Raw genomic sequence first — 22,572 nt, 5'->3', positions numbered from 1 at the left:
GACTTGAATCATTATAACGTTTTATCTCAATTTTAACTAACTATAGGGGATCCTACACGGCAGGCATGAACATAGATAGAGCGATGGATGAGAAGCGCCACTCACTTGTAATTATTACATCGACATCATTGAAATATTCTTGATATTAGGTACCGGATAATGCCTGGCACTCCAGACCTTCCTTTTCCGTTTTAGTGCTTGCCTCTTGCCGCTTTTCGATCACTGAGTAAAACTGAGCACGTCCCTGAGCACCCTGATCCACTCACTGATCATCATCCGAGGACCCTGATTTGCTCACTGAGTGTAGGGATGAGCGCCCTGAGTAGGCTACACTTCCTTGACCGCGCATATACTTTTCCCAACCATCCTGCTTCGGTTGCTTCTATCAATACATGTTGGTCCAACAGAGATGTCATCTCCTACCAGTGCCGGCGTCCTCCAGACACACCAACCCATCGAGAATCATAGCATCTTGATCCGGGATGAAATATACGGAGAGGAACTGATCCATGAGCCAGTTCTCATAGAGCTTCTTCAAAGCACGGAGGTGCAGCGACTACAAGGCATCTGCCAGCATGGAGTCACTGGGTTCTTGGGCCTGACACCGCCAGTCACTCGGCTCGAACATTCAGTCGGTGCATTTATACTCGTGCGAAGAGTTGGTGCCACGATTGAAGAACAAGTCGCTGCTCTTCTCCATGACATCTCTCATACCACCCTCAGTCACGTCATCGATCACGCTCTCTCTAAGCCTGGGGAAGGAAGCTATCACGAGGTACACAAGACACGGTATCTTGAGATGACGCGGCTGCCGGACATCCTCGCCAGATATGGGATCAACCAGAATGTTTTCGAAGAAGAACTATTCCCTTTAGTGGAGATGCCATCGCCTCAACTATGTGCCGATCGCCTAGACTACGCTTTGCGCGACGCCGTCAGCTTCGGCAAGCTTGCTATAGAAGACGCTAGAAGGGTTGTCGGCTCACTGAAGGCGTTTCCTAGTGCTACAGCGACCCGCCGTTTACTAGTTCTAGAAGATCCCTACATAGCGCTGGTTCTTTCTCGCGCATATATCACTAGTGACAGAGACGTCTGGTCAAATCCGGCCCATATCGACATATATCAGCGGACGGGCCGGGTGATAGGCGAGCTAGTAGAAGCAGGATCTATAGATGATAAGGTGTTGTGGCAAGTGTCCGACGCGGAATTTTGGACTCTGCTTCGTCAAACAGCGAATCCTGAGCAGCTTCGTGCTATTGAAAGGCTGGAAGAGGAAGGGATTCCAGAGGACAATGGACTCCGACTGCCACATTGCACTAAAATTCGGACTCTCGATCCAGACATTTGGCAAGGAGGAGAAAAGCAACCCGCACCGTTGTCGATAGTGTTGCCAATGTGGGGATCAGAGCGACAGCAGTACATTCTTAGTCGTAGTCAGCATCGATGATGACTATTGCATCGTAGATAGCTACCTAATAGCCGCCTGCAGGCGCTGATATATGAGCTTCTTGTGTTACGTATGGCCATGAGCCTGCTAATTCTGGCAGGCGGGCATAGGTAACCTACCATTTACTATCAGATAGTCTAAATAAACAATCTACACACTACTTTTACAACACCAATATTGCCTGTGAAGCCGTGTACTCCAGCGGCAGGTGACACTGTGAAGAACAAGCACAGTGCGACCTAGAGATAGGGGATATGTTTAAAGTAAAGGTTCTTGAATAGATGGCGTATGAATAATTCTATACCAATACTGGCATATGTTTAGAACACAACGCCCTGGAGGCCTAACTAATGTGATGACTGCAGACCCTTGATACCTAAATAATAAGGCATGAATATCTCCTAAAGCGGCCGAGGTTGAACTTCCGGAAGCGGTCACTGAGTTTGAAAGCTTAGTGTGTAGCCAAGGCGCAGCCAAGGCAACAGGATTGATGTATGTATTCAGGGTCCTTCATATGGTAGTTTTTGATTCTGTGCAATAAGATATTATTCTCACCTACACAGATATAGCAACAGCTATAATATACTCTATACATCATATGCTCTTGGATTCTGACATGACGATCACGTTCCTATCTCGTGGATCATAAGTGGGCAACGGATCAGATCGGCATTGCCTGGACAATATACGATGTACTTTGTAGGTATGATAGAAGTTATACTAAGATCAATGCAGATATATCAAGGGGTGTCTCAGTGCCTATGCCGACGTTTCATTTATCTACTGCAGGGCCAGATTTGCCGCCAGGAACTGAGTCTTACCGTCATCGCTGTATTTTTAGGGGCAATAGCTTAGCAATCTAGCCATCTAGCAATGCAATAAGGAGTACTCCCATTGTAAAAGGATATTAAGAAATATGTAGATTCAGTTTATAAAATATATATCGAATATCATAGTAATATGCAAGTTGATGCGCTAAATTAGCCTAACATTCTTAGACGGAGACAGCCCACCGTACCAGGGACTGTAACCCCCCCGGGCTGCCGGTTACCCCCAGACCCCCGTCATCTTTTCTTAGCCACCACTTACTTTCTCTCCAAACTTCTATTCTCTTTATCCAACTCCCCTATGCCACTGGCTCTTACACTCGTTTGAGATCCCACACATGATTTTGTCTAAGTGGCTGGCCACTCTTCTGGGCGGCGCGTTCGCCGTCCAGGGTGCCCTCGCTATCGAGCTGAACATCGACGACGAGAGTACGCTCCCCCTCCGGTCGATCGCATTCGTTGGCTAATTCAGTGCTTCTCTTAGACTCCATCAAAAGTGCGGCCAAAACGGTCGCCACTACCATGATGAAGTACTACGACTCTCGCGAATCCAAGGACATCCCCGGTAAATTCGATGGCACTTGGTGGGAGGGCGGTTCCATGTTCATGACCCTTATCCTGTACTGGTTCGTAACCGGTGATACTCAGTTCAACGACGCCATTCAAGAAGGAATGTACTTCCAGAAGGGCGACGACAATTTCTTCCCCAGCAACTACAGTCAGTACCTGGGAAACGACGATCAAGTCTTCTGGGGTCTCGCTGCTATTACCGCCGCGGAATTCAACTACCCCGAACGAGACGGCGAGCCCTCCTGGGTATCCCTCGCACAGGGTGTCTTCAACACCCAGTACCCCCGCTGGGATACCAGTAGCTGCCACGGTGGTATGCGCTGGCAGATTTGGCCGTACCAGGACGGTTACCTGACAAAGAACGCGATTTCAAACGGAGGACTATTCCAACTTTCGGCCCGCCTCGCCCTTTACACTGGAAACAAGACATATGCCGACTGGGCCGAGCGCATTTGGGATTGGAGCGCTACAACCCCGCTACTTAAGCAGAAGAACTGGAACATCGCCGACACCACCACCTGCGGCACGCAGTGCACGGATCATGGTGATTTCCAATGGACCTACAACTACGCCACCTATATCAGTGGTGCTGCCTACATGCACAACTACGTATGTCCTCCTTCTCTGCTAAATGATGGTTGAGACTAACGCCAGACTAGACTAATGGCACTGAAACAAAATGGAAGGAGGGTATTGAGGGTCTCATCAAAACCTCTCAACAGTTCTATCCGACCAAGGGATTTAATGGAGCCGGCGGCCAAATTCTATCGGATATCACCTGCGAATCTGGCGGTAACTGCGATCGCAACCAGATCACCTTCAAGGCCTATTTTAGCAACTGGCTTGGAATGCTGACTACAATCGTCCCTGGCACCTACGACCTGATCTTCCCCCAGCTGAAAACCTCGGCCCAGGCTGCTGCAAAGCAATGCTCGGGTGGTGACGACGGGACATATTGTGGTATTCGCTGGTGGAAGCAAGCCACTTGGGATGGGACCAAGGGTCTGGAGCAACAGATGGCTGTGTTGGGTGTCCTGTCCGCCAATCTGATCCCCTTCGTGAACAAGGCGCCATATACTGCATCCTCGGGTGGAACTTCCAAGAGTAACCCGAACGCCGGCACTAATACGTCGGATAACAAAGTCCCCGTATTGAACACCATCGGTACCGGTGACCGTGCAGGTGCAGGCATCTTAACGGTCATCTTTGTCAGCGGTTGGGCTATTGCCGTGACCTGGATGATCCGGGGAGGCTAAGGTCATCTCTCGTTTCATATCTACCTCTTATCTTTCTTGGGATCATACGTGATCCGTTTTTTTTTTTGTTCTATAATCCCTTTCTCTCCACATGCTTCTGTGGCAACATCCTCCTACATCTGTATCTATCTTGATTTTTCTTGTGTTCCCTTATTTTTTTTTTAACTTTTTCCCCCTCCCTTTCACTGACACTTCCGGCGTGTACTGCACGAGGACGGGGTTGTGGCGTTGGATGTGCTGCTTTGATCTACATAGTTCATTTTTTCAAAAAAAAAAAAAAAACTTGGTGATAATGGACTTCGAATTTTTTTTCTTTCTTTTTCATAGTGTGTTCTGTTGCCCTTGATTGGTCCTACCCCTGACGCTGGACAGGGTACTTGACCCACCCTTCTAAAAGGCTGGGGGTTCAGTTTTTATGATCAGCATTGAAAGATCCACTGTGAAGGACTCGACTCGTCTTAAAGTGATCAATCACGGTGTGACTACAGAGTAGAGAATGTATAAAACACACCTAGAGGGGTAAGTTAGGTTAGATGTCTATAAGCATAATGAACTAGTTATAGTTTATGTTCTACTCTAACTAGTCAATTAGTTCAATATGTAGTTATAGACCTATGCAGGGAGCAGTATATTAAGGGGATAAGGGATAAGACACTCTCGAATGTTCTTATTGTTCTAGGCTACGCTGTATTTAGTGTAGATCGAAGGCGTGCGTAGGCTAAAGTATCATACCTTACCGTTACAACTGTGGAGGCGCGGAAAACTGGTCACAGCCTGTAATGTACACGTGTATTACACACAATCTCTCTGCCTGCACATATGTTCCCCAGTCTCACCTCTTTCATCTCTTGCATTCTGACATTCTCTCCATGTCTTCATCTTGCATTATTATTAGACTATAGGTGAATATCCTACTGTTTTCGATTTCGAACCATTTGTGGGTTGGGTGATGATCCGCCACCCGGATTCTCGACTCGCTCCACACTTTCATTTGAACCGTTAATCCTTTGTCCATAACATCGGCCCATGAGACGCCCTCCGCTACCTTCTTCGTTCCCTCGATCGTTCACCTACCCTTCAATCTTTGTGCTGACAGCTCCACAATGCGGTGGCGGCTGCCGGGCGTCCGTTCGACACTGCCCGCCAGTGTCGCACTCCTCCTTCTCCCAACTCTGGTCGCTCCGCTGCAGCAATCAGATGCCCATGACCCTATCTCTCGAGTCTCTGTGCCACTAGCACAAGAGTCATCACAACAACATGCAGCCAATGCGGCCGCACCATTCATCGTGAAACCCAACGATGCGAGCGCCCTTGCTACTCTGGCTCTGGCAGGCTCCGGCCGTGCCGTTCGAGCCCCTCCTGTCCAAGCCAGCAGCACCGCTGCGGGCTTGGCTTCGCAGCTTCACGCGCGGTCCTTGCAGGACTGGGAGGTTGAGGATTTTGTGCTGCTGGCGACCGTCGACGGAACAATTCACGCACGTGATCGCAAGACCGGAACTGCTCGCTGGGCCCTCGAGGTCCCGAGTAGCCCTGTGGTCGAAAGCGTCTACCACCGAGCGAATCGTTCCAGTTTTGACGATACACAGCCCGAAGACGACTTTTTATGGATCGTCGAACCGAGCCAAGATGGCAGCCTATATATCTACAGCCCCGCCCCAGACGCCGGCTTGCAAAAGCTCGGATTGACAGTGAAGCAGCTTGTTGACGAAACCCCTTATTCCGGCACCGAGCCCGCTGTGACCTATACTGCCCGGAAAGAAACTACATTGTACACCATTGATGCCCGGACTGGCAGCATTCTGCGAGTTTTTAGCTCCCGTGGTCCAATTACCGCTGCACCAGAATGTCGGAAGGTGAACGGAGAAGATCTGGACTCCGATGAGTGCGAGTCGACATCTGGGACTTTGGTTCTTGGTCGGGTTGAATATGCCGTCGCCATACAAAATACGGAGACGGGAGATCCAATTTGCACGTTGAAATACTCGGAGTGGGCACCGAACAACCGTGATATGGACTTACAGAGCCAGTACTACAGGACAATGGATGAAAGCCACATTTACAGTATGCATGATGGTGTTGTGTTGGGATTCGATCACTCACGCATGGACCGGCCCCGCTATACCCAGCGCTTTTCATCTCCTGTGGCGCGGGTCTTTGACGTGGTTCGTCCTGCCAACAAAGATGCACCAGATGGCTCGACCCCACTGGTCCTGCTCTCACAACCTCTTCAGCCACCGGATCCGGATTATGGATCCCTTAACGATGAAAGGGATATGCGTGTATTCATCGATTGCACCGAGGCAGGGGGCTGGTACGCTTTCTCAGAGGAAACCTATCCCCTGGCCACGGGCCGCGCCCCAATGGCTCAATGCTATGACAAAGACTTTTTCCGCCAGGGGCAAGCACTGATGAGTCTGTCTGCCCGTCAGCAGCGGAATGCGTTGGCCGGTGTTCACTCTCTCACTGGCCCTCGGATCATTCGTCCGCATATTCCTAGAATCGCCGGGTCATCTACTTCTGAACTCTCAAATGACACACCACGAGATATCCTTCGCAGTCCCTCTGAGCTGGCGTTGCCTCCCGCCTTGCGAAATAGCGCGATCATTCGCAAGAGCTGGGACAATGCTTTAGATATTGTTGTGACGTTGATTTTACTGTTCATCTGCACATTCATCTACTTCAACTCGCACCACCTTCGCGATTTGGCCAAGCAAAAATTGGACATCAAGAACATCATCAACTCAAGCGATAAGCCTTCTCTCTCGACCCCTTCCACACCTGTTGTCGGCGGTGCCCCGGATATCAAGCGTTCATCTACGCCAACCCAACAAGTTCCCAATGTCACGGTAAGTTTAGACTTGGATGATGCGTCACCAGATGGTGGATCAACCCCGCGTGCCTCGCGAGACCACGCCCTCGATTCCACCCCGCGGGTGCAGATTCGTGAGCCGTCACGTGGTCCTAATGACGAGGACGCCGACGAGGCTGGAAAACCAAAGAAAAAGCCCCGCGCTCGTGGCTCTCGGGGAGGAAAGTCCCACCGCCGTCGCAAGAAGCCTGGCAGTGAGGGTGATAGCCCCGAGGGGGCTGATCAGGCCGTGGAGCAGGCCAATAACCTAGCCCCTCAGCCTCGACCTGAGCATGATGTTCAGATGGTCCGGACTGTTTCGAACGAGATTATGGAGATGGATGGTGTTGTTCGTATCGGTCGGCTTCAGGTTTTCACTGATGTTGTGCTTGGACATGGCAGCCATGGCACCGTGGTTTACCGCGGCTCGTTCGATGGAAGAGACGTCGCGGTCAAGCGTATGTTGATGGAATTCTATGACATTGCATCCCACGAGGTGGGCCTATTGCAGGAAAGTGATGACCATCATAACGTGATCCGATACTTCTGTCGTGAGCAAGCCACTGGGTTCTTGTATATTGGCCTCGAGCTTTGCCCAGCATCTCTTCAGGATGTAATTGAGCGCCCCGATAGCTACCCGGAACTAGTCCAAACCGGCTTAGATCTGCCCGACGTACTACGGCAGATCACCCAGGGTGTCCGTTACCTGCACTCTTTGAAGATCGTCCACCGTGATTTGAAGCCGCAGAACATTCTCGTGGCCATGCCGCGTGGCCGCAGTGTTTCGCGGTCGTTGCGGCTCCTTATCTCCGATTTTGGGCTTTGCAAGAAACTCGAAGACAACCAAAGCTCGTTCCGGGCAACCACCGCCCACGCCGCTGGAACTTCCGGTTGGCGTGCCCCTGAACTCCTGGTTGATGACGACGGTCCTATGTCTCTCGCATCGCAGCACACTGAGTCCTCGGAGCCAGCTGTGGTGGACCCGCAGACAAACCGTCGCGCTACTAGGGCCATCGACATCTTCTCACTGGGCTGTGTGTTCTACTACGTCCTGACCCGTGGCAGCCACCCATTCGACAAGAATGGCAAGTTTATGCGGGAGGCAAACATCGTCAAGGGCCACTTCGATTTGGAGGAATTAAATCGCCTAGGCGACTACGCTTTTGAGGCGGATGATCTCATCCGCTCGATGCTGTCTCTCGACCCTCGCCAACGGTAAGCATCCTTCTTTGCATAAACACATTCACTTTACTGACATGAATTTCTAGTCCTGACGCAAGCGCTGTATTGATGCACCCATTCTTCTGGCCCCCGTCAGACCGCCTGACCTTCCTCTGTGATGTATCTGACCACTTCGAATTTGAGCCCCGCGACCCCCCATCAGACTCGCTGCTTTGCCTGGAATCGGTGGCTGAGCGGGTAATGGGTCCTGAAATGGATTTCCTGCGCTCATTGCCGCGAGACTTCAAAGACAATCTCGGCAAGCAGCGCAAGTACACCGGAGGTCGGATGCTAGATCTTTTGAGGGCTCTCCGCAACAAGCGCAACCACTACAATGACATGCCTGATCATCTTAAGGATAGCATTGGCGGCTTGCCGGAGGGATATCTCAATTTCTGGACATACAGGTTCCCTAGCTTGTTGATGAGCTGTCATGCGGTCGTTGTTGAGCTGGGTTTGACTCGGAATGATCGCTTCAGGAGGTATTTTGTGCCACCCGAATAGATCTATGTTGGGGCACATTTTTTAGAAGGCATATATGAAAATACTAAAAGCTATCATCTTTTCTATATATTGAAGGTTTCCAAAGGTAGCAAAGATCATCTGCATTTTATGGAACTGTCCAGGCACCCGGAACTATAGAACATCAGTCCATTTTCATAAGATTCAAGATCCAAAAAGGAATAGAATAGCATGAATTGAACATTTTCTTATCCTTAACTTAGCAGATGTGTCTTATAGATACCGGTAGATAAGTGGATCGCCGACGTGATTACTTCGCGCCAGTTTCTTCCGCGTTCTGCACCTTTTTTTTCCCTTTCACCCACTCACCCTACACCATTCCGTTTGGTGTTTGGCACCTTGTCTATTTGATGAGACATGCGTGCCTGATAAATTCATATTTCCTTATTCCCTCCTTACCATTAATTACCGTTCCACGCCAGCTCTACGGGTTTTTACCGGCGACTACCCTTACCTGAACTTCCTCCCCCCCACGCGTCATTGCTCGCTCCAATTAAAATCATCGGCTGCATGCGCATTCACTGCGTATTGTATTATTTGACACAATGGTGTTCCTCCGACTTTCAATCAAGGTGTACCCGCGGGAGCAGCTGAGCTCGAACTCAAGCTCCAGCTGGGGCAGGACCTTCCTCGGCGCACGAAAGACCACCAACGATGACTCCAGCCAGGGATCTGCAGTCTCGACGACATTGAAGAAACCTGGTGTATTCCTGCTTGTCCTCGAACATCCCGAAGAGGTCTCACTTGGTGGTCTCGCGGGCATGATTCAAGAACATTGGGCAAAGCTTCACCCAGAGCTGGAGTAAGTATTCATATGAAACTCACCTGTTCCAGGGTACTGTGATTGCTAAATTTGCTCATTGATAGACCGCTTGCGATCAAGAAAATCCTCGACGATACGAAGGAAGACCTCGATCTTTATCCCGACTTGACTGTTGCTGATGTCTGGGTTGACTATGGAAAAGCCCGCACCGATGGCCTCGACCAGCGAGGCTCCGTTCGTGTTATTCAAAGGCCTACCGCGGCCGCCCCGGAACGATTCCCCTCTGTCGATCAGGATTGGGATGCTGCTATTGTTGCCTACGAGCGTAAGCGTGCTATGAAGGATAAAAAGGAAGCCATGGAGACCCAATTCCCTGCGATCCAGGAAGAAGATGAAGAGAGTACCGCCCAATCTGTGCGTAGTCACTCTAGATCTATCTCTCAGTCTCACATCCAATGGGAACATTCGCCTGAATCAGCTCAACATACCGATAATAACTTTCATGTCTCAACTCGGAAGTCATCAGTGGAGCATCGCCATCGTGATTTGCCTCTCTCTTCTGTTGAAATGCGCGATCCTGTGACCACTTTCCCACCAGTGAAGTCTGCAGGCCCTACAATTGCTGGCACGCCGCCTCCCAGACGGGAAAGTGAGGAGCTTGGTGAGTCTCCATCGCCAGCTGGGCGACGAGCATCCAGCACCAGGTCCCAGCCGACATCCGCATCTGTAGCTGCCGAGTCACCAGAAACGCAACCTGAGCCCAACAAGCTTGTAAAGCTACCCATTGCTAGTAGTACAGCTAAGCGAACAATTACGCAAATGCCGGATGACGCCGAATCCCCCCCTATGTCGTCTGCGTCCAAGCATATCATTCCTCACCCACAGACGCAATCTACTGAGGAGGCTACTGCGAGCTCAAGTGATATCGAACCAGAGTCTGCTCCGCAGCGTATCGTGAAACTACCATTCCAGTCGGACATGACCAATGGAGTTAATGGACAAGGACATCTGGCGGCAGTGGCTGCAAATATTGTATCCCAACCTCCGCAGGAAAAGCAAGTGGAAACGGTCATCGGGATCTCCAGTGGGGAGTCGAGCGAAGAGGAAAGCGATAGCGAGGACGAGGAGGTTGAAGCAGAGAAGAAGAACGCTGAGCGCAAAACAGAAGATCAGGCTGGTTCTGACAACTCCGACAGCTCTGACTCTGACTCTGAATCCGAATCCGAATCCGAATCTGAGTCTGAGTCCGAATCGGACTCTGAGGCCAGCGAAGAAAATGGACCCAAGGATGAGCCCATCACGCCTCGCATTGATAACTCGATTCCCATTACTAGGGATGTGATTGATCTAGAGGGCGATGTACAGATGGAAGAGTCTATTGGAACTAGGAGCTCTCAGTCCTTGGATCACTCGGATCGTTCAATGTCGAACACAAACGGTACAGCTCATGAGACTCGATCACGCAAGCGGAAGCAGCCCTCCGAAGAGCCCACGTCGGTCAAAGAAGCTCGTCAGGGACAGGCCCATCCCTCGACCCGCCCCCCATCTACTCCTCCTCGTTCGGTGCCTTCGGTCGTTGTGCCATCTCAACAGGCTCGGCAGTCCATATCGAAGTCTCCATCTGCCCAAACGAGCCCAGTACGAAAACGAGTCCGCGCACCTTCCTTCTCGAGCCCAGCTCGACAAGCCAGTGTTAGAGAGGAGAATGAAGCGCCTCCCAAACCTCCTCAGTTTGGAATTGGCTTGGGGATTACACAGAGCCCTCCTAGCAAACAGCCCGTGAGGTTGGATCTTTCGCAAGAATCCGAGGTAACATCCACGCAGGATTCCTTTGGTGCACCGCTTTTCCCAAGTAGCAACGTGAATGTTGCCGATGCGCCTTCTTCTACTTCTGTGAACAAACAAACTCCTGCAATTGACAGGACGAAAAAGTTGCAATCTGCTATCCGTGCCAAGGATTCTCCAGCAACGGAGAGGCGATCCGTGTCTTTCGCCGAGGGGGACAGCCTTGCTTCTAGCTTGGATCTCGCTCCACGCTCCACCCCGCGCAATGCTGCGATTGGAAAGTCCACCCCTACCACCAACACTATCCAGGGCACACCTTCGAGCGCGACCGCACGAAAGGTCACGTCAAAGGCCAAGCCCGCTCAGCAGACGCCCACCCCCTCTGTCAAGCCTACCCTGGGAACACCTTCAACCTCCGCATCTAAAGCCACTCCTAAGGCAACCACTAAGGCAAAGGTCAATAAGCAAACACCCAAATCTACTTCCGAACCTGCTCAGGCAACACCATCCAGTAGTCAAGTGGTCTACCCACCTGGGTTTGATATCGAACAGTTGACCCAGCAAGTTGAGAGTGAAAAGAAGACGAAAGCACAGGCTATGCTGGATGAGAAAGCACAAAAGGACAAGGAAGCCGCCGAGAGGTCTGAAATCGAACACAAGCTTCGGGAAAACTATGATCCCCAGCTTACGATCATTTTGACTGAGATGAAAACCCTCTTGGGCAAAGTGGCCAACTCCAGGCTCGAATACAGCAAGCGAAAGCCGCTCCGCGCCAAGCTTGAAGTCTTGCGAGGCAATTTGAAAGCCTGTGAACAGAGGCTGGAGGCGGAAAGGTCCACCCCTCGGGAACCTGTCGCAAAAGCACCAAAGATAACCCTCAAGAGCATGCTGAGCAGCCAGAAGGAGGAACTGGCTGCTAGGCTGCGACCTGAGTCCAAGTCTACCCCGGCTCCCCGCAGCGATGTGTACGAAGTGCCCAGCTCCGGCGAGTCCGAGTCCGAGTCCGAGTCCGACTCTGATTCTGACTCTGACTCTGACTCCGACTCCGACTCCAGCAGTGACGATGGTAGCAAGAGCGACAGTGACTCGGGCGACATCATGCCCAATGGCCAGTCAACCAAACTGCGCAAGCCCTGGGCTCAGCGATCCAATTAACATGCACGATTTGCTTTTTTAAGATATCCTATTTTTTTTATGCATACGACGCGTTCCTTTGTTATCTCTATCAACATCGAAATGATCCTGTACAGTGTTTTCACCGGTGTATGATATTAAACCAATGCTGAACACGAAATGTAATTTTCATTTCAAATAGTGCGGCTGAACCCTGTTGACATCAGAGACACCTGACTGCTGTATTGGAATTGCTGAATGTTGGACTAGTATTTCTGTCAAGTGTGCCTATCAACTCTATGGTGGCACTCGTATATATGCCTCAGCTGTTGCGTGATACATACACCGGATTTTAAGCCGCGCGACATGGCTTTCCCTTTCCGCTATAAGGCAGAAACTATAACAACTACATATTTGGGGCCGACCAAACGTGCATTTGTAGCGACGCTTTCCACGATCCCAGTGGTGCACTGTAGAATAAATGATGACTCAATAATAGCGTACGAGGAGTTGTCAACGATTGTTAATGGTCAATAAATGCCAGTGAAAGCATAATGCTTAACGGAATATAATTCTTTCGAGATTAAAGTGGAGATTTTATGTGTTTAATGCGTTTTGTGGCGATGCCAATACGGAGCTCGAAAGCATTCTTGAAGATGCCGCAGCGAGAAAATCTTCAGGAAAAGACACTCCAGTATTGATGTCAACTTTTTGTAAAACATCGTAGTTTTGGAAAAACAGTTGCAGTTTGTTCCGTCGCCATCTAATCATCCATGGAGTTATCTGCTCCCATGCCTTCCGTAACAGGGAGACCTTTGCTATGCATATCAATCAAGTAAGTAATCCGATCTGCTAGGCGAGGGCCTGCATTTTTCTCAAACGTCCAGAGGAGCTCCTCCCAAGTTGCCTGTTGAACCTTGGTAGCGCGAGGGAACAGGCCCTTCTCATAGATGTTAGATGCGTGGTCGAGATCCCGGGGAGTTGCGATGATGGCTTGTGCGAGCTTGTAGGCATCAAACATGGCGGTATTAACGCCTTCACCTGCGAAGGGTGTCATGGCATGGGCTGCATCTCCCAAAAGAGTGAAGCGTTCCTTGTGTGGCCAGCGAATGCCAACGGGAAACATGTATAGCGGACGGGGGATGATTTCGCCGTCACAATTAGAGATCAGTCGCAGAAGCTCCGGACTCCAGGCTCTGAATTCATCGAGGAGGAAGCCTTTGATGGCATGGCGGTTGGTGAAGTCCAGACCACCAGTCTTCATCCAACTTTCAGGCCTGCGGATGAAGGCATAAACACGGACCGAGCGGTCTCCTTGGCGCTGAGCCATCAAGACCCGATCATCTCCTCCGTACACAAAGTAGGAGCCATTGCCTAGCATGGAATCCATATCCTCATCGATTGCAACTGGGTTGGTAATCCAGAGCTCGAACCCTGTGGTGCCAGAATAAAACGGTGCGATCTGGCTGACGACTGGGCGAACCTTGGACCAAACACCATCTGCACCCACGATCAGATCATAGCCGGACTCCTTTCCATGGGCAAAATGCAAGGTTCCATCCTCATCCACATGCTTGAGGCGGTTATTCCAGCGGATGTTCTCTGGCGGGATAGAGAACAAAAGCAAGTCACGCAATGCTGGTCGGTCAATCTCAGGCCGTCCTTTAGTTTGGCCTTTGGAGTCTAGCAAAATTTGATTGTTTCGATCAGCAATGATGAGATCCTCTGCCTCATAGGAGACATGTTTTTCGTATTCTTCCCAAAGGCCTGCCTCCTTGATGACCCGTTGTCCCGTCGATTTGTGGAGATCAAGAATGCCGCCAGTGACCCTGCGAGAGTCTACCGACTGGTCCGATTCAAAGATCGTGAAGCGGATATTGGCGAGATGAAGGAAACGAGCCAAAGTGAGGCCGCCAGGACCAGCACCGATGATGGCGACTTTTGGCTGTTGTGTTTGGGTCATAGTGAAAGATATAAGGAACCGAATTGACAAGGAGTGGTTCAGAGTAGAATCAAAATGAATTGAAGTCAGGTTACTGTGTTTGTTGAAGCATGAGACAACTCTTACTATTTATCTAATGTCGTCCATGTCCGCTAGACGGTGGTAATTATCAAATTATCTCCGAAGTGTCGGATTCGGCCATCAAAGAAGCCGATGCGAATCCACAGCATCTTCCCCCGATTTGAACTGAATATACAAGACAATCTTCACCCAAAAGAACCCCTAGAAGTATATTGTAGAGGACAGACTAGTCAGGCCTGCAGAATTGCTTCTTCCCCTTTTCCTCGAGTTATTGATTAACCAAAAGACGAAACCTTGCTGCTCAAGAGGTAATATGTCGACTAAAATTATTATTCCTTTCATGGTGTCGATCACCACGCCATAGAAATTTTAGAGAATCAACGGAAGTCGGAGGATGCAGAGAAGTGGAGCCGCCAGTTGCGGCTTTTGCGGATGCCGCCAAAAGCCGCGGATCTCAATGAGTTGAAGTATGAAGTTCCTTGGCAGTAGCCGTTTAGTAGTCAGGATCAACAGACTTGAAACCCACTAGGCTCGCCACCTATCAATGAAGTGTTTAATAAAACCCAGGAATAGCTATCGATCAAGTCGATCAATACCGGGATTTTCTGTGCGTATCGCCGATTGACTGGGCCGAAATCACGGTGCCCTTGGTAGTCGCGATGGTCGGCCGTATTTTTACATAGATCATGAGACAGCCAGGCAGTTATACGTATGTGTATAAACAATCTATCCATGTTTTAACAAGAATGTGAGATTGTAAGGTAGCCATCTAGTGTTCCAAGTGGCCTTGATAATTCAGGACTAACTTTTAGCATAACTACTATTCGTACATTTTTGCAATGAGCTCAAGCATTTCATTGTGCCACGGGCTTTTCTTCCACCCATTCAGCCTTTCTGGATAGAGCGGCGTACCTTTTTCCAGTAGGGCGTCATGTGCCAATGCCACGAATGCCCTCCCATCTACGTCCAGCTCTCTTACCAATGCCATTGTATTAATGGCGGTCTCTAGGTCTTTGTGGAAGCTCTTTGTTCCGCCGGGTCCTACAATAACGCTTACAGGCCTCTTTCTAGAGAGAAGGTCACGATGATGACAGCAGTCCCCTCCCATGAAGACCCACTCTTGGGGCCCAGTCTGCGCAAGGCCGCTTAAGTGACCCGGCATATGCCCGGGAGTATCAAGTATATAGAAGCTTCCGTCGCCGAAGTAGTCATAGGCGCGGGGAAATGGACCAATCGGTACCCATTTGTCTGATTCAAGTTCGAGTTCTAGGAATCTAGGATGATCAAGAACTGAACCAAGAAAGGGGGATCTCGGATCGCTGGGAAACCCTGGCGTTGTAGCGGCCCAACTTCTCGGACTAGCAATGACAGATGCGTTAGGAAATTTGTTGCAGTCCCCTATGTGATCGAAGTGCAAATGTGAGAACACAATAACAGAAATACTATCTGCAGTGCATAAATGCATGGTACCCGACATGAAAACAAATGTTGAAACTTACTGGACGTAAACAATTCAGTTATTCAGAGATGCATTTCTCCTAGAATTTCCGTCGCTGCCCAATGAGCCAGGTGCCTCCACTGCGGTTCTAATACTGGCCATGTTGATTTTAGAATAGCCGTAGCCCACCCCTCAAAGCACCATATGTGCCTTAGACGGTGCAAGACAACACAGTAAAAACAGAGGATCACTAATGCCATCGGCTCTCGCTCCTGCAAACTTCGCAAGAATTGCCGAGGGCACTTTATTGCCCAGCGACATGCAGCATTGGTAAGAACGTGGTCTCGATAAACTGCATTTAACGCATCTTCCAACATCACAATGGCCTCTTTGTACACAGCAGTATTGTGGCCCGAATTCTGGATGCCGTAAGCGGTGTTTGCAGTGTAAAGTCGATTCACGGCCGATCGAACTTCACCTGGTAATGGGATGGAATATTTCATTTCGAACGAGGCCGACACAAAGATAGGACTGAAATTGCTCTCCTGGATTGAAAGTCCACAGATTCTCAGGACATTTTGCACGCCCTCTGATAACATCAGCACCTGAAATAAATTATCCATACATGAAGATGGATTAATGACATTTTCTAGGCGCAGGAAGCCGAAGTAGAATATAGCAAGGATACTTGAGAATGCAAATATTGCTTTGGCATTGTATCGATTGATATCATCAAGGAGCTGCCGAAATACCAGCAATGCTTGGTGCTGATAGAGGAGAGCTTTCTTCATGAATTCTGCTTTCTTCTTCTCGCCTTTGGTATCTGCTAAGTGAATAGCGGAGACAGCTAATAAGCCAAGCATGAGAAACGGATGAGACAATGCCTCTTGAGGAACAAGGAATTGCCAGACTTCTTTCGTGGCTTCGTTTCGAGAGAGCGTCAAGTAGGTCTTGCTTGACCACTGAAGCATAAGCTCGAGGTCGTTTAGATCAAGGGCCGAAGGAGAAGGCCGGCAAATATTGTTATTGTCGCACAATGCTTGGGAAATTTTCAAGATACAAGGTGTCGAGAATAAATACTCGACTTCTTGCCCCAAGTTGGGAGGGGATGTTGGAGGTCCTAGGGAGGATTGCTCGCTCAGCCATAAGTACGGGGCAGATGAGCTATAATTGCAACTAGTAGACCGTTTGCTACAATTTGTGCATGAGGGTCGCGCTTCGTCGCACTAATGAAATTAGCAGCGGGTCGTTGAGTAGAAAGGCGTGTGATAGTTAGTACCTTGACCCGTCTTGTTTTGCATTCTGCACAGCCATGGCGGGATTTCCGATGAGAGCGCCGCATCAGCGAAGACTTGGTAAAGAGACAGAGAAAGGTCGCTGACAAAGTGTCTTAACACAGCCCGGTGGCTAACTTCTGAGTACGTCTTGGACGTAATGAGTTATTAGACTGTCACATTATAAGATCAGAATTGTCCATAAAATGATATGAACTTTGTTATTAATCCAAGCTCCACCTGCAGAGATATTGAAGTTGGTCTGCAAATTTGAAATTCGGGTTGTGTTTCGAGTAGGAAAAGAATACGATATTGTCGTGGATCTCCACTCTATTCTTTACTTAGTGTCATTTCAGAAAGAGTCTGGTGATTGTGGTGATTGAAATAAGAATGATGATTTGGCATTGGGCACGATCTACATGGGGTTCGTATATCTAACCAAATTTGGTAAGGAATCCGAGGATCATCAAGTGTCTCAGTTACATTTTGCTCGAAAGGATCTTTATGCAGTTTTATAATATACAATGGAACCATGATTCAAATTTCAAGGGGACCAGGTCTCAGTCGAGTTTTTGCCTTCATGTAGGAAGGAATACGAAGGTGATCGGCAATCATTTCCACTACCCACCTAAGCGCTTTATCTGCGGTCTCTTTCTTCTGTCTTTAGGGCAATTTGGGATGCTATATATACTGTGAAGCATGCGCTTGTGCGACTCAGTTAGTTTAGAATCTTCCTACCATCCTACCAACGAGCATGTTTCAGGTTATCTCACTCTCCGTTCTAGTCCTATCTGCCACTTTGGCCCCGGTTTTCGCCAACTCGCCGGCTTCTTCTCACAATACTACATGTGTGACGCTTGTAAAGACGTTTGAGTGCCGTTGTGGACATGCTGAGTTTCTTTCGCTGCCTCATGCAAATATCACTGCTCCCGAAGAGGCTCGAAAATGCGCGAGCTACAGTAAGGACCTCCAGTGGATCTCCAATGAACTCGATCCTATCTATATCACGGTGCTGACCATTGTCATACAAATAGAATTGATTGACGCTCGTGGTACGGCTGAGCCACAGGGGGTCTCGACCATGTTCTACCCTATGGTCAAGGACATACTTGCCAACGCAACCGGCGGTGTCAGCCAACCCGTCGAATATCCAGCAGGTGCTGATCAAAACACTACTAGCGGTGAAAAATTTGTACTAGATGTCATAAATCAAGGTCTTCGTGACTGCCCTGGTCAGATCTATGCACTTTTTGGGTACTCTCAAGGCGCAACCCTGATTCTCAAGGCGCTTGATCAACTTGAAGTTCCTGCGCTAAGCTTGGTCAAGTCGGTTATTCTCGTTGGGAACCCTTACCGCATTCCAAATAAGTTATCGAACGTGAATGGTACTGCCCAGAGAGACCATGCAAAATCGGTTGGAATGTTTGCGATGTCCGCCATTCAAAACAAAAGTACAGTGCCTCAGCTCTCAACCGACGTTGATCAAAGTGGCAAAGTATTAGATTATTGTCTTGAGGTGAGTCTCTAGAGACCTAGTCCATTTAATATATTGAGGGTTGGACTGACCATGTCATTGCCTTGGCTTTTCGATATAGGGTGATGGGGTTTGCTCTTACAATAACGACTGCTCTTGTCGCTTGCCGGCCAATCACCTTAGTTATGGGTTGGCTGATGCTGTCCAAAAGACGGCCTTTGAGCACGTTGTTTCCCGGATAGGTAAAAGTCGGACCCACAACCTTATCCGCAACTGAGCTTTCGTATAAATTCGATCTCCAGGTAACTTCACTTCTCGCGAACCATGCTACATATCTTGTGGCGCAGGATGCTTGATTAGTCTCCGGCGATTGATGGCCGGTTTGGTGTACCAACAAGTCGTTAAAGCTATATCTTTCAAATGCAATCAAATACATATATTGGACCACCATTTACCCTTATTCCGTAAGTAAAAACGAGCACTCTATTTACCACTATTAATGCTCCGGATTGCTCCGTAAATTGTTGCCAGCCCTACCTGACGCCATTTGGCACGGCAGGTAATGATTGGACACGAAGTTTGCTGCGGCAGATCGTCGCAGCTGCTCCTTCTCGATCGCAATTACACCACATGACACCCAATTCCTCGCTGTTATTGAACGGTGAGAACTCAAGGCTGGTAGGACTGTCCGGGTAGACCCTCGAAATAGTGTTAAATATAATATTTTACGTATACGCCGGCAATTATTCAGTCTGGAAGGTCTAGCACGTCATATATGGTTACCTGGTTAAAGGAAGGTAGAAGTATATAGGAACTATTTTATCTGGTTCTCTGAGGCTGAGGCTGAGGCTGACAATGGATATTGAAGTCATACCTACATATGTAGGCTACATATGTACTAACCGGCCTTAAGTTCCGGCTCGGACATGTGTCCTGAAAAATTCCATGGCTTTCTGGCCACTCGGTTATGGAGTCATTCTATCTGATGGCATCATCTTGATATTATTTTGCCATTGCTCCAATTATGGCATAGCTGCATCTTCAACAATTCGAGCAAACGGTTGCACATCGCCAGTATCAACAGTTAGTGGACCAGTCCCCTGAGTACATACTTATTACAACTGTTCATTTGCGTTGGTGATCGACAAACAACTCCTAACCATGGCGGCCGTAATGCCCAGGTAAGTATCGCTACCGCACACAGCTAGTCTCTCACTCTAATATAATGCAGCACGGGATACACGCCACATCCAACCAAAATGATGAAGGCAGCACAGTGGATGGGCACTGGAACAGTCGAAGTGGGAGTCGTGCCCAAGCCCAAGATCACAGAGCCCGAGGACGCCATCGTGCAAATAACCCACTGCACAATCTCCGGTTCAGACATCCATCTATACGACGGCGAGCTCAAAGACGCAATGAAAAAAGGCGACATCCTCGGCCAAGAAGCCATCGGTCTTGTCGAAGAAGTCGGACCGAATGTCAAATCCCTCCAAGCCGGTGATCGGGTTATCATCCTACCCGTTATTTCATGCGGCACCTGCGATTATTGCCAGCGACAGGAGTACTCGCTTTGTGATAACACAAACCCATCCAAGGAAATGGAAGCCGCATATGGCCATCGACTCAGCGGGAAGCTGGGATACAGTCGCTTTTGTGGTGGGTATCCAGGTGACCAGGCGGAGTACTGCCGCGTGCCGCATGCGGACTTGTCGTGTGTCAAAGCGCCGGAACATATCGATGCGCGGAAATTACTCGGTTTGACGAACGTCGTCACTACCGCTTGGCATGCGCTGGAGTTGGCTGAGGTGCAGGAAGGCGATGTGGTGGGTGTATGGGGTTGTGGGCCTATTGGTCTTACTGTGCAGCGACTAGCGAAGCTCCGTGGGGCGAAGAAGATCTATGCTATGGATAAGGATGCTCAACGACTCCGGATTGCCGAGGATTTTGGAATGATTCCTGTTGAGGTGGATGCTCATCCTGATGTGGCGGAGTACATTCTGTCGATTGAGGACCATGGCCTTGATCGGTCTATTGAGGCGAGCGGGTACCGTAGTTCGCAGAAAGCCGAATATCCGGCTATGCAGGCCATTGGGCTCGAAAGCGATAGTAGTGATACATTATCAGCGATCATCAAGGCAACCCGCAAGGGTGGTAATGTGGCATTGGTTGGGGATTTCTTCTTCACGACGCATAATTTCCCGATTGGGCCTTTGATGCAGAAAGCGCTGACAGTGCGCGGGGGTCAAACGTGGCCACAAAAGGTAGGTTGTCCTTTTTTTTTTCCAATTTGAATCACTCGCTTACTGGAGATGCAGTATTATCCGTTCTTGATGGATCTGGTGGTGCAAGGAAAACTCGATACGTCATGGCTGTTCACGTATGTGGATGAATTCGAGAACATCGCCGACATGTACCAGAAGTTCTCGCATCATGAGGTCCCAGGCAGACTGAAAGTGTGTTTAGTGACAGCCTTTGGACGCAGCCAACAGATGCAATCCTACAGCGACCTGCCTGTCCATCGCCTGGGTGCTGATTCTGATATTGATGAGTAGTCAGCATAGTCAGCAAAAACCTTGGGTAAACTTTAAGAAGCTTCTAATATAAATAGCCGTCCCCCGCAGGGATTAGCAACCCCACATTTCTTCATCATGTTCCCCCCGCCACCCATTGCCCTCGATTGGAATAACCTGGGATTTAAAGTCCGGGATGGTAAGCAATTGCCTTTTAGTAAAGCTTAGTAGATTCTCATTGATAGCAGGCAACGGCCATGTCGAAATTCACTTCTCCCATAGCGGTGAGAACAAGTGGTCGGCACCGCAATTCGTCGCTTCACCCTTCATACCAGTGCATGGAATGGCCCCAGGCCTAAACTACGGTCAGCAAGTCTATGAAGGCCTTAAAGCCTTCCGCCACCCAGCCAACAACAAAATAACCGTCTTCCGCCCCGACCGTAACGCCAAGCGTATGCAGTATTCCGCTAAAGTAGTCTCCATCCCTCCCGTTCCGGAGGATCTGTTCATCGAGTGCGTACGGTTAGCAGTCGGTGCAAACGCCGAGTATGTGCCACCGCACGACTCCGGCGCCGCGATGTATGTCCGACCTATGCTCTTCGGCTCCTCTGCACAGTTGGGACTAAGTCCGCCGGACGGGTACACGCTGGCCGTGTTTGCCATGCCAACTGGCGTTTACCACGGGGCTAGCGCAGTTGATGCGCTAATTTTGGAGGATTTTGATCGCTGTGCACCGCATGGAACTGGCTCTGCTAAAGTTGGTGGAAATTATGCGCCGGTGTTGCGGCACAGTGACCGGGCGCGGCGGGAAGGGTTTGGGATTACCCTTCATTTGGATAGTGCGACTCGCACTGAAGTTGATGAGTTCTCGACTTCTGCTTTCATTGGAGTGAAGCGTGACGGAGATCAGATCACGGTGATCCAGCCGGATAGCCGCAATGCGATTGACTCTGTTACGGCGGCGTCGGTATTGGAAATTGCCCGGAAGTTGGGGTATCGGGTGGAGAAGAGGCGGGTTGCTTATGAGGAGCTGCGGGAGTTCGATGAGGTTATTGCTGCTGGTACGGCGGCGGCGTTGGTGCCTATTGGTAGTATTACGATGCAGTCCCGTGGTGATAAGTTTGAGTATCGTTGCGGTGCCCAGAAGGAAGGTGGTGAGGTTTGCGTTCGGTTGCTGCAGACGCTTCGTGGTATACAATCTGGAACTGTTGAGGATACCTTCGGTTGGAACTATGAGGTGCAGGCACCACCGAAGGGATGGGCACAGCAAGGGCAGGAGGTGATTGAGCTGAGTGGTGCCAATGTCCCATAAACTAGTCAGAGGGCCGGCAGGGGTTCCCGAACTCAAAGACGCCTCCAATTTCGGTATTGTTCGCTAAAAATAAAAATAAAAATCAAGTTTCCACAGCTCGGATGCGATACGTACATATGCACATTCTCCTGAACTATGGGTTGGCCATTCCTCCCTGAAGAATAAACCAACCGTGTTCAAGAACAG

At 49.6% G+C, this 22,572-nt stretch overlaps 8 protein-coding genes across 8 annotated transcripts; 6 read left to right on the top strand and 2 right to left on the bottom strand.

The window, feature by feature from the left end:
• Positions 1–409: 409 nt before the first annotated feature.
• Positions 410–1,447, top strand: N7487_008179 (uncharacterized protein; the record flags this gene model as incomplete). Its single annotated transcript, XM_056875909.1, has 1 exon — positions 410–1,447. One exon carries the CDS (start codon positions 410–412, stop codon positions 1,445–1,447), a length of 1,038 nt encoding a protein of 345 aa, XP_056728097.1.
• Positions 1,448–2,532: 1,085 nt separating this feature from the next.
• N7487_008178 (glycoside hydrolase family 76 protein) lies at positions 2,533–4,100 on the top strand (the record flags this gene model as incomplete). Its single annotated transcript, XM_056875908.1, has 3 exons — positions 2,533–2,703; positions 2,759–3,453; positions 3,504–4,100. Exons 1-3 carry the CDS (start codon positions 2,613–2,615, stop codon positions 4,098–4,100), a joined length of 1,383 nt encoding a protein of 460 aa, XP_056728096.1. The 5' UTR covers positions 2,533–2,612.
• Positions 4,101–5,203: 1,103 nt separating this feature from the next.
• ireA (bifunctional endoribonuclease/protein kinase IRE1) lies at positions 5,204–8,673 on the top strand (the record flags this gene model as incomplete). Its single annotated transcript, XM_056875907.1, has 2 exons — positions 5,204–8,163; positions 8,217–8,673. The coding sequence occupies 2 exons, from the start codon at positions 5,204–5,206 to the stop codon at positions 8,671–8,673; spliced, it is 3,417 nt and encodes a 1,138-aa protein (XP_056728095.1).
• A 563-nt stretch (positions 8,674–9,236) lies between these two features.
• On the top strand, positions 9,237–12,394 carry N7487_008176 (uncharacterized protein; the record flags this gene model as incomplete). Its single annotated transcript, XM_056875906.1, has 2 exons — positions 9,237–9,493; positions 9,559–12,394. 2 exons carry the CDS (start codon positions 9,237–9,239, stop codon positions 12,392–12,394), a joined length of 3,093 nt encoding a protein of 1,030 aa, XP_056728094.1.
• Positions 12,395–13,115: 721 nt separating this feature from the next.
• On the bottom strand, positions 13,116–14,315 carry N7487_008175 (FAD-dependent oxidoreductase; the record flags this gene model as incomplete). Its single annotated transcript, XM_056875905.1, has 1 exon — positions 13,116–14,315. The coding sequence occupies one exon, from the start codon at positions 14,313–14,315 to the stop codon at positions 13,116–13,118; it is 1,200 nt and encodes a 399-aa protein (XP_056728093.1).
• Positions 14,316–15,896: 1,581 nt separating this feature from the next.
• Positions 15,897–17,155, bottom strand: N7487_008174 (Zn(II)2Cys6 transcription factor domain-containing protein; the record flags this gene model as incomplete). Its single annotated transcript, XM_056875904.1, has 2 exons — positions 15,897–17,039; positions 17,093–17,155. The coding sequence occupies 2 exons, from the start codon at positions 17,153–17,155 to the stop codon at positions 15,897–15,899; spliced, it is 1,206 nt and encodes a 401-aa protein (XP_056728092.1).
• Positions 17,156–17,841: 686 nt separating this feature from the next.
• On the top strand, positions 17,842–18,802 carry N7487_008173 (uncharacterized protein; the record flags this gene model as incomplete). The annotated part of the gene is made up of 2 exons (XM_056875903.1): positions 17,842–18,603; positions 18,683–18,802. Coding segments are annotated over 2 exons (882 nt in total), but the record flags the coding sequence as incomplete, so codon positions are not given.
• A 920-nt stretch (positions 18,803–19,722) lies between these two features.
• N7487_008172 (Branched-chain amino acid aminotransferase II) lies at positions 19,723–22,386 on the top strand (the record flags this gene model as incomplete). The annotated part of the gene is made up of 5 exons (XM_056875902.1): positions 19,723–19,742; positions 19,793–20,825; positions 20,880–21,115; positions 21,173–21,273; positions 21,323–22,386. The coding sequence occupies 5 exons, from the start codon at positions 19,723–19,725 to the stop codon at positions 22,384–22,386; spliced, it is 2,454 nt and encodes an 817-aa protein (XP_056728090.1).
• Between the last annotated feature and the right edge of the window lie 186 nt (positions 22,387–22,572).

Source organism: Penicillium crustosum (assembly GCF_028827405.1).
Source record: "Penicillium crustosum strain IBT 35664 chromosome Unknown utg000003l_segment0_segment0, whole genome shotgun sequence".
Lineage (NCBI taxonomy): Eukaryota > Fungi > Ascomycota > Eurotiomycetes > Eurotiales > Aspergillaceae > Penicillium > Penicillium crustosum.
Note: the sequence above shows the minus strand (reverse complement) of the source record. Positions and strands in the feature narration are given on the sequence as shown.